The sequence below is a fragment of the Chiloscyllium plagiosum genome, chromosome 28, assembly GCF_004010195.1.
Source record: "Chiloscyllium plagiosum isolate BGI_BamShark_2017 chromosome 28, ASM401019v2, whole genome shotgun sequence".
Lineage (NCBI taxonomy): Eukaryota > Metazoa > Chordata > Chondrichthyes > Orectolobiformes > Hemiscylliidae > Chiloscyllium > Chiloscyllium plagiosum.
In genome coordinates, this window is record NC_057737.1 from 47,526,140 (window position 1) to 47,542,678 (window position 16,539).

Below are 16,539 nucleotides of genomic sequence, written 5' to 3' on the forward strand. Positions count from 1 at the left end.
CTCCTGAGGAGGTCATTACGGTTCCTTGCTGTAGCACGTCGGAACTGGCGGTTGATGAGTTGAGCATTGTACCCCGTTCTTGTGAGGGCATCCTTGAGTACTTCCAGGTGTCCGTCACGTTCCTCCTCATGTGAGCAGATCCGGTGTATGCATAGGGCTTGTCCATAGGGAATGGCTATTTTAATAAGTTTTGGGTGGAAGCTGGAGAAGTGTGAGGTTGTCTGTGGGTTTGCGGTAGAGTGTGGTGCCGAGGTGTCCATCCTTGATGGAGACACACGTGTCCAAGAATGAGACAGAGTGTGAACGTGGGCCCTGTTTATCTGTAAACAATTACCAAGGAGGACTATCAGTGTAAGGGGTGAGTTTATATTTTGTTTTAGTGTGGAGTTGAAGGTTAAATCCCCGGATGTTGAGAAGGTTGCCCAGCTGCAGAGTTAAGGCGCGGGTTGATGACGAACACAATCATAGGGCGTTAGTGCGCGTGCGCGGCCCGGGCGGGGATGGCGGACGGAGCGAAACGGCCGAACAAGAAGCTGCTTCAGCCGCTCGTCATCCCGCGGAATGCGGCCGAGGAACAGCGGTTAAAGCTGGAGCGGTTAATGAAGAACCCGGTTAGTGAAACCACACCCGGACCCGGGCCACGAGGGAGTGTCGTCCCGGGAGAATGTATATAATATGTACAATATATAATAGTGTGCGCGCGCGCCGGGGCCGCGCACACACTATTATATATTGTACATATTATATACACGAGCAGGATGGGTGCGGGTTGGTGGTGAATAGACCATCTCCCTGGGCAAACTGCATAGCTATTTGTTTTCCTTGACCAATTCTGTGTATCAACCTTTACAAATTTCACTGCTTACATATACAACTAGGTTTGTATCATCAGCAGATTTGATGCATCTGTTTCTTACACTGTTATTAACATGGGTTATAAATTCCTGAGGGCTCTATATTAATCCTTGTGGCACTCCACTAAGTACAGCATGCCAAACTGAAAATACCCCTTTACACCTCCTTTTGCCACTCTTGTTTTCTCCCTCATTTCTTAAATGACAGTATTACATTTGCTAATACTAGTCTTTTAGTTTTTCTGGAATCTTGGAGAATCATAACCAGTGCATCCACTATCTCTGCAGCTCTCTTGAACCCAAGGATTGCTCCTGTGGGTTTGGGTTTTAGTCACTTAAATTTTTCCAATATGTTTACTGTTAATAATAGTTATTTCATGTCTTTGCACTCTTGAATATCCTCCACATTTCATATGAGTTATTTCTTGAAAAGTTTATCATTGTTCATTTAACATCATAGCTTTTAGTCTATTTAGCCTATCAAACCATATAATTTACTTTTAAATTGAAATATCTTATTTGGGACTACAGTATGTGAACTTCAAACTTAACATGGAATTCAATATTGTGGTAACTCAGCACTTCTGAAAACTGATCACTGGACTTGATACATTGATACATGCTTTCTGTTCACAGATGCTCAGTAGGGTTTCTCCAGCAATTTCTGTTTTTGTTTCAGATTTCCAGCATCCACAATTCCTTATTTTTATAATAGTTGTTAATGAATTGTTAGAAGTCCTAGTGGAACTCTGAGAAGGTGGATGGATGGTCTTGGTGGAGAAGAGTAGCAGGGGGGCAAACTGGCATGACAATACAGCATTACCATAAGAAGTAGAAACAGGAGTAGGCTGTTTGGCTGCCTCTGATGCTGCCTGACCTGCTGTGCTTTTCCAGCACCACTCTAATCTTGACTCTGATCTCCAGCAGAAGTCACTTTTGCCTGTTTGGCTGCTCAAGTCTGCTCCACCATTCAATAGGACCACAGTTGATCCAATATTCCTCACATCCATTTTCCTGTAACCCTAGATTCTCTTCCTAATCAAGAATCTATCTATCTTAGCCTTAAATATACACAAGGACTCTGTCTCCACAGCTCTTTGTGGTTAGAAGTTTCAAAGACACTCAACCGTCTGAGAGAAGAAATTCCCCCTCATCTGTCTTAAATTGGTACCCCTTAATTCTGAGACTATGCCCTCTGGCCCTAGACTCTCCCATGAGGGAAAACATCTTGTTAACATTTACCCTTTCAAGCCCCTTAAGAATCTTTATATGTTTCAATGAAATCACCTCTCATTCTTCTAAACTGCAGTGAGTCGACTCCCAACTTGTTAAGCCTTTGCTCATGAGATAATCCCTCCACACCAAGGATCATTCTAGTGAACCTCCTCTGAGCTGCTTGCAATGAAATGATATCTTTCTTTAAGGGAACCAAAACTGCTCACAGTCCTCCAGATTGTGGTCTCACCAGCACCTTCTGTGGTCGCAGTACAACTTCATTACTGTTAAACTCCCCAGGTCTCTTGGTGTTGCAGTTTTCTGTAGTTTCTCTCTATTTAAATAAAACTGTTTTTGTTCTCCCTTTCAAAATGAATAACTTCATATTTTCCTGCATAATACTCCATTCGTTGTGCTATGTTAAGTGAGAAGGAGGGAGAATTCTGCTAACAGCATGATTTTCAGTGCTTTTCTGGACCCTGTGATAAATTGAGAGGATGTAGGAATCAGTTTGAAAGATTTGATATTAATGAAAATTTTACATCAATTTCTTGTAGGAGAAGCAAGTACCAATCTTGGAAAAACCCAAAGACTGGGCTCCACGGCCACCACCCGAATTTGTTCGTGATGTCATGGGTAAATGTTGGTCTTTATCAATATTTCTGCTACCACTTTATGCTCCAGTTCCTTCTGCTCGGAAGCAATTATTTCCATTAATACAGTACCTTTCCAAGGGATCGATCTTCAGGTTGTCTTGGGAATCTGTGTAGTCCAGATGCCATATTTTTAATCTCTCTGCACAGAACAATTACTAGGTATTAGATATTGAAGAATATGTAAAATTATATGCAGTGATGTTGTTAAAAGGGCATTCAGACTTTTAGAGAGCATTGTAGCTGTACTCAAACCTGCTGTGGTTCTGTTCGCCGAGCTGGAAGTTTTTGTTGCAAACGTTTCGTCCCCTGTCTAGGTGACATCCTCAGTGCTTGGGAACCTCCTGTGAAGCGCTTCTGTGGTGTTTCCTCCGGCATTTATAGTGGCCTGTCCCTGCTGCTTCCGGTTGTCAGTTTCAGCTGTCCGCTGTAGTGGCCAGTATATTGGGTCCAGGTCTATGTGTTTGTTGATGGAGTTTGTGGATGAGTGCCAAGCTTCTAGGAATTCCCTGGCTGTTCTTTGTTTCGCTTGCCCTATAATGGTAGTGTTGTCCCAGTCAAATTCATGTTGCTTGTCGTCTGCGTGTGTGGCTACTAGGGATAGCTGGTCGTGTCGTTTCGTGGCTAGTTGATGTTCGTGGATGCGGATCGTTAGCTGTCTTCCTGTTTGTCCTATATAGTGTTTTGTGCAGTCCTTGCATGGAATTTTGTACTCAAACCTGTCTGATATCTCGGTAACACCCTGACCTTGGATGAGTATTAACCAACTCATAATTGAATGCTGCAGCCCAGTTGGCTTCCCTCCTCTTCTTCAACTCCTCATCCCACCCCTCACCACCCTGCTTCCCAAAACCACCACCACCACCACCTGTTGGGACCCCAGTGAAGTCAGATACATGAATAGGAGCAGAGGAAGCCATTCAGCACCTCAAGCTGCTCTGCCATTCAATAAAGTCATGGCTGATCTGACGTAACCTCAACCGCACTCCCATCTACCCTGATAACCTTTCAACTCCTTAGCAAAATTATCTACCTCTGCTATTTAAAAAAAATTCAAAGCTTCTGCTTCCACTATCTTTTCAGGAGGCAAATTTCAAAGAGACATGACCTTCAGGAAAAAAAAAGCTTAATCTCTCTTTCAAATGGAGACCCCTGAGTTTTAAACAGTGAGCCCATGTTTGATATCCTCCTACAAGATAAAAACTTCTCTCCACAGTTTAACTATAGTACTAACTGAAATCAGAGAACAACTTTCTAGGACCGTGCAGCTTACCCAGCTAAATGCGTGAAGTAAATGTCTTGTTATGCTGTCTTTCCCAGCTCCCTGGGTTTTTTTCTGGTTAGTGTATTATCTTGACTGGTTACAGCGATTTACTCCTTTATGTTCTTGAAGGACTCAGTGAATCAGTGACTTTCAGTATGACAAGAAGGCATGTAATTGAGATTTTTTGCAGGTGAGGTTCTGTTCTACTCCCTCTTCTGTAATGTGCTAGATTCATAGAGTCATAGAGTAATACGACATGGAAACAGGCCTTTCAGCCCAAATTGGTCCATATCCCTCTAAACCCTTGCCATCCATATACCTGCCCAAATGTTTTTTTAAATGTTGCTATTGTACCTGCCTCAACCACTTTCTCTGGCAGCCCATTCCATTTACACATCAATCTCTGCAAGAAGAAGTTGCCCCTCAGGTCCTTCCTAAATCTTTCCCCCTCGCCTTAAAACTGTGCCCTCTAGTTTTCAATTCCCCATCCCTGGGAAAAATATTATATGCATTCATCCTATCTATGACACTAATGATTTTATATACCTTGAATAAGGTCACTTTCCTACGTTCCAAAGAATAAAGTCCTATCCTGGCCAACCTCTCTCTATAACTCTCCCTAGTCCTGGCAACATTGTTATAAATCATCTTTGCACTCTTTCCAGTTTAACTGTGTCTTTCCTATAATAGGGTGACCAAAACTGCACACAATACTCACAATACAACTGCACACAATTAGTGGGCGGCACAGTGGCACTGCTGCCTCACAGCGCCAGAGACCCGGGTTCAATTCCCGCCTCAGGCGACTGACTGTGTGGAGTTTGCACATTCTCCCTGTGTCTGCGTGGGTTTCCTCCAGGTGCTCCGGTTTCCTCCCACAGTCCAAAGATGTGCAGGTCAGGTGAATTGGCCATGCCAAATTGCCCGTAGTGTTAGGTAAGGGGTAGATGTATGGGTGGGTTGTGCTTCGGCGGGCCGGTGTGGACTTGTTGGGCCGAAGGGCCTGTTTCCACACTAAGTAATCTAATCTAAAAAAAAACAAACTCCAAGTGCGGCCTCACCAATGGCTTATACAACTGTGACATAATGCCTCAACTCTTATGCCCAGTGCCTCGACGGATGGAAGCCAGCATGCTAAATGCCTTAATCACCACCCTGTCTACCTGTGACACCGCTTTCAACAAACTATATACTGGTATTCCTAGGTCCCTCTGTTCCACGTGACTCCTCTGGACCTTAGTGTTTACTGTATCAGTCCTACCTTGATTTGACTTTACACATGTCACTGTATTGAATTGCGTTTGCCAATCCTCAGCCCACTCCCCCATCTGATCAAGATCTCTCTCTAATTTTTGACAACCTTCCTTGCTATCAACAATACCTCCTAATTTTGTCATTCACAAACTTTCTAATCATGCCTTGTACCTTCGCATCCAGATCATTTATGTAAATAACGAATAACAACAATCCCAACACCAACCCCTGTGGCACACCACAATCACAGGCCTCTAGTCTAAGAAACAACCTTCAACCATCACCCTCGAGTCAATTTTGAATCCATCTCCTCTCTGGTAATATGTGTACAGTCCAAAACTTGTCCACTTGTTTCCCTTATTTCCTTAGCATCCATGGTTCTCTCCTCACTGAGGAGAAATATTCATTGAAAATCTCCCCCATCTCCTGTGGCTCTGCACATAGATGGTCATGCTAATCTTTCCCAAGGCTCTGTTTTACTGTTAGTATAGCTATAGAACCTCTTGGGATTATCTTTAATCTTGTCTGCCAGATCCATCTAATACCTTCTTTTTGCTCTTCTGATTTCCCTCTTAAGTGTGCTTCTACACTTATTATAGTCATCTCGGGATTCACTTGCGCCCAATAGCTTAAACCCAATGCACGCTGCCACCTTTTTCCTGACCATTGCCAGCTTTTACCTCTATCCTAACAGGGACGTTTTATCCCTGGACTCTTGACATCAAATTTTAAAAGACATCTATTTGCCAGTCATTCTTTTTCCATCAAACAGACTGACCCAGTTGACCTCTGCTCGATCCTGCCTAATGGCCCCACTCCAGTTTAGCACCTTAACCTGTGGACCTGTCCTATTCTTTTCCATAACTATGTTAAAACTGAGAGAGTTATGATCACTGGACCCAAAGTGCTCTCCAGTCACTTGCCTGACCTCGTTTTCAAAGAGGAGGTCCAATGTTACACCCTCCCAAGTAGAGCCTTCTACATATTGATTTAGGAAACTTTCTTGTACACTTTTGAGAAATTCCGCCTCATCCGGGCCTTTTACACTCTGGGTGCCTGTTCCATGTATTTTGAAAAGTTTTTATTTGCAACTTTAAAATGATTAGTAATGTTGACACTGGTGAAGGAGGATGACCTATTCAATAAACCTGTTGTATTTTCTGTTTACAAATTATGATGAAAGTGAGAGGTTGTAAAATAATCCAGAGATAACCTTCGGAAAATAATTGGATCCGGAACAATGTAAGGTGGAGTAGTAATTGGGCTACACTTCAACCAAGTCACCCCTTGCTCTAAACTCCAATGGATTAAGCCTCGTTTGTTCAACTTATCCTTAAAATAACTAGCTCATTCCAGATATCAATGTAGTAAACTCCTCTGAACTGCCTTTGGTGCATCCTTCCTTAGTTAAGCCCAAAATTGTACATGGTTTTCAAGATGGTGGTCTCACCAATGCCCTGTATAACTGAAGCATGACATAATTCTTTGTGTTCAATCCCACTTGTATTAAAGGCAGCATCCATTAGTTGCTGAGGTATTTGCTGCACCTTTATACTAACATTTTGAGATTTGAGTACCACAGCGCCTAGATCCTGCTGCAGCTCAGAATTCTGTAAACGTTGTCCATTTAAGTAACACTTCATTATCCCTGCCAAAATGAACCACTTTCCATTTCCCACATTATACTTCATCTGCCAGATTTTTGCTTTGAGATGGATGAGTCAATTCTGGGTAGCAGGCAAATGTAATAGTTTTAAATGATGAACAATAACTTAAAAGAAATGCAGAAGGTGTTCGTTCAGTAAAGTATGATCCAAAGTTAGAAAGCTTCAGGCATGTAATTGGCATTCATTGCAGGTGAGGTACTGTTCTCCTCTATGACCTGCGATATGCCATTGTTGTCTTATTTTGATTTACTGCGACGAAACAATGCTTTCATTTTTCCCTTTTTGGTTGCTTCAGTTCCAAGAGCAATGTGAACTGGTGATTGGATCAATTGAAGAACTTGTGGTGCTTCCCTCCTTTTCCTTATTGTCTTTGAATGTACATCTGGACTTCTGTCCTCAACGTAGAACCCCTGCAGTTTATTTAAGAATGGAATGTAAACCTAAACCAATAACTAACCTGTTTCGTGGACAAATATTTGAAAAACCAGAAATATGAAGAGATTTCTGCCACCATGTCTCCTCCTTTGTGTATTTTAGCAAAATTGAAACATCCCTTCTATAACTAGTCATTAATAATGGTTGGTCAAATAGTATAATCTTCAGGTAGGGAGAGTTACAGCTTAACTGATGATTTGAAACTGTTTGAGATATTCTCAACAGTGATTGTGGTCACCGTTCCACATTCTGCAGAGCTACCCATCAGACACAGTGTGTCGCCCAGTCACATTATACTCTTTTCTTTCTATGTGCAGGTACAGATGCCAGAGTACAGTTGCTATCTGATTGATAGTCTTTTACATCAAACATTAATAGGATGTTTTGATTTAAATGGTAACGTTCTGTTTTACTGTACACCCTTTTCTCCACATTGTGTTGTCATTCTGCTCTGATAATAGGATCAAGTGCTGGTGCAGGCAGTGGAGAATTCCATGTTTACAGGCACCTGCGGCGAAGGGAATATATGAGGGAGGAGTTCATGGAAAAGCAGGCAGCACAGGTGTGTGATTCTTTCAATACTGCACATAAAATGAAAGCAGTGTTGGTCTGAACTCCAGGATCAGTGTACATCCTAACTGGTGTTTGAGATTTCAACCATTCAAATCTATTGCTGTGTCAACTGCAGTGGTTTCATTGAATGTATGTGCTGCAGTCTGCTTGCAAGTTAATTTTACACTACTCTCAAAACTGTCTGTAATGTGCATTGCCCAAGTGGTTTCAGAGAGTCTGTGGTGAATGTGAGTTTCATATCCTCGGCACTGGCTATACTGTTAGGATGGTAGTTTGGAGACCAGAGTTTTAGATTCGAGATCTGTTTTGTTAAAAATCTTTTAACAGTGATCATTTCTCAGCGTTCAGTTAATGTGTAATTGATATTAAACCTCTCCTGGGAAGACTGATGCCATTATTTTCAATTCCTGTTGCCAACTTCATTGATTTCCTTGCCAATTGTCTAGAATTTAACTCAACTCTTTACAAACTCTGAGCCTTGTTTGAATATCAGTGATATTGACACTACCAGGAAGATCCCCAATTTCCAAATCTCCCATCTCCACCTTTGACTCAGCTCATCTGCTGAAATGTTTGCCCATTTCTTTGTTACATAGAAACATAAAATAGGAGCAGAAGTGGACCGTTGGGCCCTCTAAGCCTGTACTGCTATTCAGTATGATCATTTTACTTCATACCCGCTCTTGCCCCATACCCTTTGATCCCATTAGCCATAAGAATGATATCTAACTCCTTCACAATGTTTTGGCTTTAGTCACTTTCTGTGACAAGAAAATTCCACAGGCTTACTACTGTCAGGGTGAAGAAATTTCCAATTGTCTTAGTCCCAAATGATCTTTCCCATAACCGTACGCTGGTTCTGGACTATCCCCGGCCATCTTTCGTACAATCGTACAATTATCCTGTCGAATCCTATTAGAATTCTATTCTCTGAGATCACCCTTCATTTTTCTAACGGTCCAGTCTCTCTTCACACACTAGTCCTGGAATCATATGGTAAATCATCATTGCACTCCCTCCATCACCAGAACATCCTTCCTCAGATAAGGAGGCAAACACTGCACACAATATGGTCTCACTAAGGCCCTCTACAATTACAGCAAAACATCCCTGCTCCTGCATTCAAATCATGTCACTATGAAAATCAACATACCATTTGCCTTCTTTATCATCCGCTGCACCTGCAAGTTCAGTTTCAGTGACTGGTGTACGAGAACACCCAGGTCTCATTGCACCTCCCCCTTTCCCAATCTATCGCCATTCAGATAATAATCCACCCTCCTGTTTTTGCTACCAAAATGGATGTCTTCAAATGTATTCACATTGTCCAAATTGGTATGCTCCTTCCAAACCCATGTGATTTAATTTTACACGCTAATCTCTATTATATAGGACCTTATTCTGACTCGACTATTCCAATGCTGTCATGGTCAATCATGCACATTCTCTCAACCTGAAGTTACAACTGGTTCCTGTGCCCTTGTTGTAAGTCAACCACCCAACTGCAGCTCCTCTCCACCCCCAGTTAAGTGACCTGTCCTGTCTTGCAATGAAACAACAAAAATTCTCATCCTTCTTTCAAATCCCTATTTATGTTCACCCTCTCTGTTATGACCCACTTGGGAAAATGTGTCCCACCGTATTTTAGTGTCACCACAACGTTCATGATTTAATCAACGTACATAAAGTCTCTGTCTTATCTGTCTGAAGGAATCTGGTTAACAGAAAACACTGACCAGGCTCCTCTGTTTAACAAGAGCGCCTGTTTGTTGTAAATAAGTAAATGCCCATCATATACTTTATTGTGGACGGCATAGTGGCTCAGTGGTTATCACTGCTGCCTCACAGCACCAGGGACCTGGGTTTGATTCCCAGCTCGGTCCATCGAGTTTGCACATTCTCCCCGTGTCTGTGTGGGTTTCCTCCGGGTGCTCTGGTTTCCTCCCACAGTCCAAAAGATGTGCAGGTTAGGTGAATTGGCCATGTTAAATTGCCTGTAGAGTTAGGTGCATTAGTCAGGGGTAGATGTAGGGGAATGGGTCTGGGTGGGTTGCTCTTCGGAGGGGCGGTGTAGACTTGTTGGACCGAAGGGCCTGTTTCCACACTGTAGGTACTCTAATCTAATCGTATGTAAACAGCTATGAATTATCAACAAATGCCTGTACAAGCTAAAATTCCCACCTCCTTTTAAAATCCCTATAGACAGACACTGACAAAGAATAAATGTGTGCGTAGTAGATGGAGGAAAGAAAGGTGAACACACACTTCAATAACACCAATCTGCAAACTTCAATAATTTGTTCTATTTCCCTTCCAAGACTTTCTGTTCTCGGGAGTCCATTCTTTCCAGATTCTTAGTTCTTTGCATAAATCATCTGTGTCTTTAGCATTGATGGCCCAATGGAATTCTCACTAGGCTATTAATCCTGGGTTTGATTCCTGCCGTGGCAACATTTGAATTCAATAAAACAAAATCTGCAATTAAGTGTCTAATGATAATGAAACCACTGCAGATTGTCAGGAAAACTATTTGTTTTACTAATGTCCTTTTAAGGGAGAAAATTGCAATCTTTACCCAGTATGGTCGACATGAGTCCAGACTCTCAGCAATATGGCTTACTTGTAATTGGCCAGCATTTGTTGTTCATTCCTAATTACCCTCAGGGCAGTTAGAGATGATCAATGAATGCTGGCATATTTACTGCAGTCAGCATTCTTTGTATGAATAAAAAAAAGCTCACTTTCATAGCTGTTGAGAGGCAACAGCTCAGTGAATGGGGGGAGAGAATAACTGTCTCCAGATTTGAGTTAGTTGCTGTAGAGATACAGAGACAGACCCTGCCTAGTCTGATAAACCTTCTGTCATTACTGTTCACACTCACTGTTCAACTGCTCAGGAACTAGTAAATGAGTTAATGTTAGGCTAATGACCTTTTAGCATGCTCAGCTAGTCATAATTACACAAGCCCACAGCCTACCAATAGCCAGCCAATTCTCACTCTGCACACACTGTGGTGCCATGCCACACCATCTTATCTCCTGCAAAGCAGCAGTGGAAACACGATCTGCAATGGGTGCTAGTAACTTATTTTTAAAAGTCACCAATGTCTGCTCCAGTCCTGTGTTTTAATAAGTCCTTTCCCATTATAGTCGACAATCAAAAACAAAGAAAACTAAAAAAAGATGCAGCCCTTCCACTCCCTGTCTCTGTCATCTCCTCAAGCCCTGCAACTCCTCTAATTCTGGTACCTCTGCATCCCAGAGAGCTGTGGGCTGAATCTTTGAATTAAAGGCTGAGAGATTTTGAACATAATGAAGTCATGGATTATTGGCAATTGATAAGAAAGTGGAGTTGAAACCAAGGTCAAATTCACTATGATCTTGCTCAGTACCAGAACATCTCAAAAAGCCAAATGACCAACTCCTCCTGTTTTTAGATGAGTTGTTTCTCCTTTGAAATGTGAACATATCCTGTAGCTTGGGTTAACGCTCTTTTTGACAATGAACTTTGAACAAACATATTTTATGTATTGAGAAGGTTTCTCACAATGAGCTTCGCAATACTGACCTGTTTGGGGAGCAGAGTAAGAAAACTGCCTAGGAGATAGGGGCTATTCCAATTGAGTGGACGCTGACTGAGGCAGGAGTTAAAGCCCGGAGGGAGGGAGGGTAGGAATATGTTGGATGATATATCAGCGAGAATTGTAATTCTGATACTGCACCCATCTTTAGAAATAATTGATGTGACTAAACCATCCAAAGAGGCTTCAGGCTATCTGCTCTTACAATGAATATAATCTTTCTCTATGAAATGAACTGTGAACTGAGTGTTATTACATGGTTGTGTTGGTGCCTGCATCATTCATTTTAATGATTTTGTTACTTTACAGCAAAGTCTGGAAGAAGAATTTCAGAAGAAACTGGACAACAATCGAAAAGTGGCTGAAGAGAAGACCGAGAAACGCAGGAAGAAACGGTAAAAGCTGCCAATCTTCTCCTGGATCCAGGAGACCCAGTCAAAAATTACATTACAGTTTATCTCTCATTTCCAATTCAATGGAACCGTGGCAGTGAGAGGTCAGAACTGCCAGCCTGTCATACCTGATGAAGGATTCCTGATGAAGGGCTTTTGCCCAAAACATCGATTTTCCTGCTCCTCGGATGCTGCCTGACCTGTGCTTTTCCAGCACCATGTTCTCGACTCTAATCTCCAGCATCTGCAGTCCTCACTTTTGCTTATCCTGTCATACCTGTTCTGTTTGATTCTGCTATGTGTTTTAGGAGTTTCTATCAGTTATTGGTGATGGGGTCCACTGATGGATTTGTAATTAAGCTACTCAGTAAAATTACTGTGGGGTCAAGACCCTCCTTGTATGGAATTTGCTGATCCAGGTTGGGGCTATTGGTGCCACAGTTATTAGATTAGATTAGATTACTTACAGTGTGGAAACAGGCCCTTCGGCCCAACAAGTCCACACCGCCCCGCCGAAGCACAACCCACCCATACCCCTACATTTACCCCTTACCTAACACTACGGGCAATTTAGCATGGCCAATTCACCTGACCTGCACATCTTTGGATTGTGGGAGGAAACCGGAGCACCCGGAGGAAACCCACGCAGACACGGGGAGAACGTGCAAACTCCACACAGTCAGTCGCCTGAGGCGGGAATTGAACCCGGGTCTCAGGCGCTGTGAGGCAGCAGTGCTAACCACTGTGCCACCGTGCCGCCCATTGGTTATCTTGAACCAATCTGCGCTCACTAGGCACTGCAACCAATTTTAGTGAGAGTCTGAAGATGCTGCCTTGTTCTCCAAGCAGGAATTCAATTGCACTTGGCAGAGGGGAAAAAGTTGTAGATCATGGGAATATTTGCACTCATCATTAGCCAATTTAATTAATGACATACTGGCTGAAAGCAAAGCTTTTTATCTGGATTGAGAAGAATTAATTCAAAATTTTAAATTTAGGTATAAGGAGCAAATTACTAACTTATTTTTCTCAATACAGTCAGAAGTTAAAGGAGAAGAAGCTGTTGGCAAAGAAAGCCAAGCAGGACTCTACAAAAACCACAGAAGGTGAGCTGCGCTCCATTTCTGATTTATTCTGGGCTGCATCAAAATCAATGCCTGGAATTCTTTCAGGAAAAGTAGTTGCTGAAGGTTCCATCAAAACTCTTGTTGCTTATTCTGTGCCTGAAATGCAGCGCCTAGAACCATTTTAAGAAATGAAACTGGAAATGCTTGGCAGCAAGTGTGGGGAGAGAAACAGTTAATGGTTCAGGTTGTGGCCTTTTCATCAGGTGATCTGTTTAGGAAACGTTGCATTCTCTTTATTTTAAACTCCACAATTCTACTGAAAGTCCTATGTAGAGAGACATGCTGAGCCAGGCTCTAAAAGGTAATGCAATTAATTTAAAGCTGAATTTTTCAATGTGGTTTAGTACATTATTTAGAAACCTGTTAACTTCTGATATTTAATAAAAGTTTTGCAATGTTAGTTATTATACTGATATGTGACTCTGTTAATGTTGAAGGAGGACCCCATTTCTGCAATTTATCTCCATTTAAATTGTTTTACGCATTCCTACTCTTACCAAAGTGGATAAGTTTACATTTTCATCTATTCCTCTGCCAAATTTTTGCCCCCTCATTTGACCACACTATTTCTTTTGTTAATACACTTTCTTGGACTACTAATATACTTGCTTACCTATTTTGGTTTGTCGGAAACCTTAGTCATTATTTGTTCAGTTCCTTCAATCCAGTCACTGATTCATATTGTAAATCTGTACCTACCTGGAAAAAAAAAGCCTTTGGTTTCCATTATTAATTGCCCGGACACACACTAAAGCACCAACATTAGTTCAATTTACTTTTTTTTGATTAAAATATTTGGAGAAACTCTTACTACCTGTTTTCATATTATAGTTGGTTTTCAGTCATACTTTGTTTTCACTCCCTTTATTATCCTGATAATCATTGTTGGCTAGTTCTTAAAGACTGCTCAGTCTGGTAAGCTTGCATTAATCTCTGCAGTTTCATGCAACACTCCCCTTAACGTCCCTATATAGTCACAGTTGATTCATCCTTGTCAAACAACTTTTCTTTCTCACTGGGGTGAATCTTTGCTGAGAGTTATTAAAAGTCTGCAATTACAAATTCACTGTCCTACCTTTTAATCTAGCTTCCCAGTTCACTGTAACGAGCTCTGCCTTCATACCCTCTTTTACTTTTAGTTAGGTTTAAAATTTTAGCTGTGGCATCACATTTCTCCCCTTCAGACCAAACATGAAATTCTGTTATGTTGTGACTGCTGTCATCTAGAGGCTTCTTTATCATCATTGATCAATGCTGTACTGTGGCACTTTACAAAGTCTAGAATAGCCTGCTCCCTGTTTGACTCAAGAATGTTCACTGTCCTGAATAGAATGAGTTCATTTTCCAGGCTATCTTTGCCAATCAGATTCTATCAATCCACGTGTAGGTTAAAGTCACCCATGGTAATTGCAGTGCATTTCTTTCATCTTCCATTTATTTTTCTCTGTATTGTCTATCCGACCATTGGGGGACCAACAATCTGCTTCCACTAGGGATCTCTCACCTTTATTTCTTATCTCTATCCAAACTCATTCTATGTCACTGTCAGTGGCACGGTGGCACAGTGGTTAACACTGCTGCCTCACAGCGCCAGAGACCTGGGTTCAATTCCTGCCTCAGGCGACTGACTATGTGGAGTTTGCACATTCTCCCTGTGTCTGCGTGGGTTTCCTCCAGATGCAGGTTAGGTGAATTGGTCATGCTAAATTGCCCATAGTGTTGGCTGAAGGGGTAATGTGGGGAATGGGCCTGGGTTGGTTGCGTTTTGGCGGGTCGATGTGGACTTGTTGTGCCGAAGGGCCTGTTTCCACACAGTAATATAATCTAATCCTCAGTAACCTAATCTAATCTAGTCTTTGAAGTTAAGGCCTTACCTCAGTTCTGAATTAAGGCTGTCTTGAACAAACAGAGCACTCTCACCACTTTTTCTTAGCTTTCTGTCATTCCACATTCCCTTCAGCATTCACAACCCTGCCTTGGTCACATTGCATCCATATCTCTATTTATTTCTATCTGTCTTAGCGAGCCATCCCTCTATGCATTCACGTACAGGCTTTAAACTTTTTATAAAAAAAACTTACAATCTCTGGCCTTATAGATATAAAAGAGACCTAAGGGGCAACTTTTTCATGCAGTGGGTGGTACATGTATGGAATGAGCTGCATGGGGATGTGGTGGAGGCTGGTACAATTGCAACATTTAAGAGGCATTTGGATGGGTATATGAATAGGAAGGGTTTGGAGGGATATGGGCCGGACGCTGGCAGGTGGGATTAGATTGGGTTGGGATATCTGGTTGGCATGGACGGGTTGGACCAAAGGGTCTGTTTCCATGCTGTACATCTCTGACATCTCTATGACTCTGTTAGTCATTGTAATCCTAAACCAAATTGATAGCTTGCGGTATTACTTTGTCTCCCTTTACCTCATCATATTTGCCATCACTTCATCTCTCTTTAGTATCCCAGATTTTTGTTAGGAGCTGATAATTTCTTTACCTGTGAAGAAGAAAAAGAGTATCAGACAGCACTCCATTTATACAATTGTTCAGGCAGACTTCATTGCACAATTATGACAAACATTCTGAGATAATGGTTGAACACTCAAGTATCCTTTTGTGAATATCACTTTCTCTAATCTGTCCTCTAGGCTCTGAAAATTCCAGCAGTGAGGAAGAGGAGAACAGCCCCAACAACAAGGTGGACGACTGTGAAGATCCAAGCTTTGTAATGGGTGGTCGGTGACCTGGACCTCCCTGAAACAAGAACTCTATCAACACAGTAGCATGTGCCTGTGGGGGTTTGTGATTTGGATACTTCTGGTTCCAAATACAAACAGCAAATGGCTAAGATTCCCAACAGGTCTGACAGTATTTAGAGAGTTACAGCTGTCTGTCAGACCAGAATTCTTCTACTTTTTGAATCCTGGTATTGGCTGCATTTTTGCTTTGAACTCCTTTCTCAGCACAGGACCAGCAAATGACCTACTTTTAAAGGTGTGAAGTAATTTTTCTGGAACATTTAATTTTCAAATAGAAATGGAGTTGCTAAGTTTTGATTCTCTTGTACATAACATACAAAGTAAACATTTTATATGTCCAAAGTTTTAATGAATGTATTTTATGATTATTTGTAAATGCTAAATCTTTTTTGTTAACAGAACAAAGTATAAGATTGACTGTTTAAATCTTTCTTGGAATGTGAATTCTATGAATCCCTAATTCATAGACTTTCAGACATATTGTAGATCAGAAAGAGATCATGTAGTCCATCATGTAGGTTGGGTACTGATCTCTTTTAGCTCCTGACTTTAAAGCTCCTGTCACTAATCTGAAGCCCCATACACCGTTTTGTATTCTCTGCAAAGTTACTCTGCAATTTCTCTCAATCTTGCAGTGTGTTATGAAGCCAATCTATCACTGAGTCAGCATGGCCTAATAATCAGAGAATGGGATTTTAAATCTCAATTCTCTAGCATTCAGCTCCCAGTCAAACTCTCATCTATCCTAAATGTTTCTTGCTTCTT

At 41.7% G+C, this 16,539-nt stretch overlaps 1 protein-coding gene across 1 annotated transcript; it reads left to right on the forward strand.

The window, feature by feature from the left end:
- The first annotated feature begins 463 nt into the window (after positions 1 to 463).
- prkrip1 (PRKR interacting protein 1) lies at positions 464 to 16,112 on the forward strand. Its single transcript, XM_043718856.1, has 6 exons — positions 464 to 611; positions 2,627 to 2,705; positions 7,804 to 7,904; positions 11,806 to 11,891; positions 12,927 to 12,994; positions 15,664 to 16,112. Exons 1-6 carry the CDS (start codon positions 501 to 503, stop codon positions 15,756 to 15,758), a joined length of 540 nt encoding a protein of 179 aa, XP_043574791.1. The 5' UTR covers positions 464 to 500; the 3' UTR covers positions 15,759 to 16,112.
- The last annotated feature ends 427 nt before the right edge of the window (positions 16,113 to 16,539 follow it).

Coding starts and splice junctions, on each gene's coding strand:
- prkrip1 (XM_043718856.1), top strand. CDS start 501: ATGGCGGACGGAGCGAAACGGCCGAACAAGAAGCTGCTTCAGCCGCTC. Junction 612..2,626: donor AGCGGTTAATGAAGAACCCG/GTTAGTGAAACC, acceptor AATTTCTTGTAG/GAGAAGCAAGTACCAATCTT. Junction 7,905..11,805: donor TGGAAAAGCAGGCAGCACAG/GTGTGTGATTCT, acceptor GTTACTTTACAG/CAAAGTCTGGAAGAAGAATT.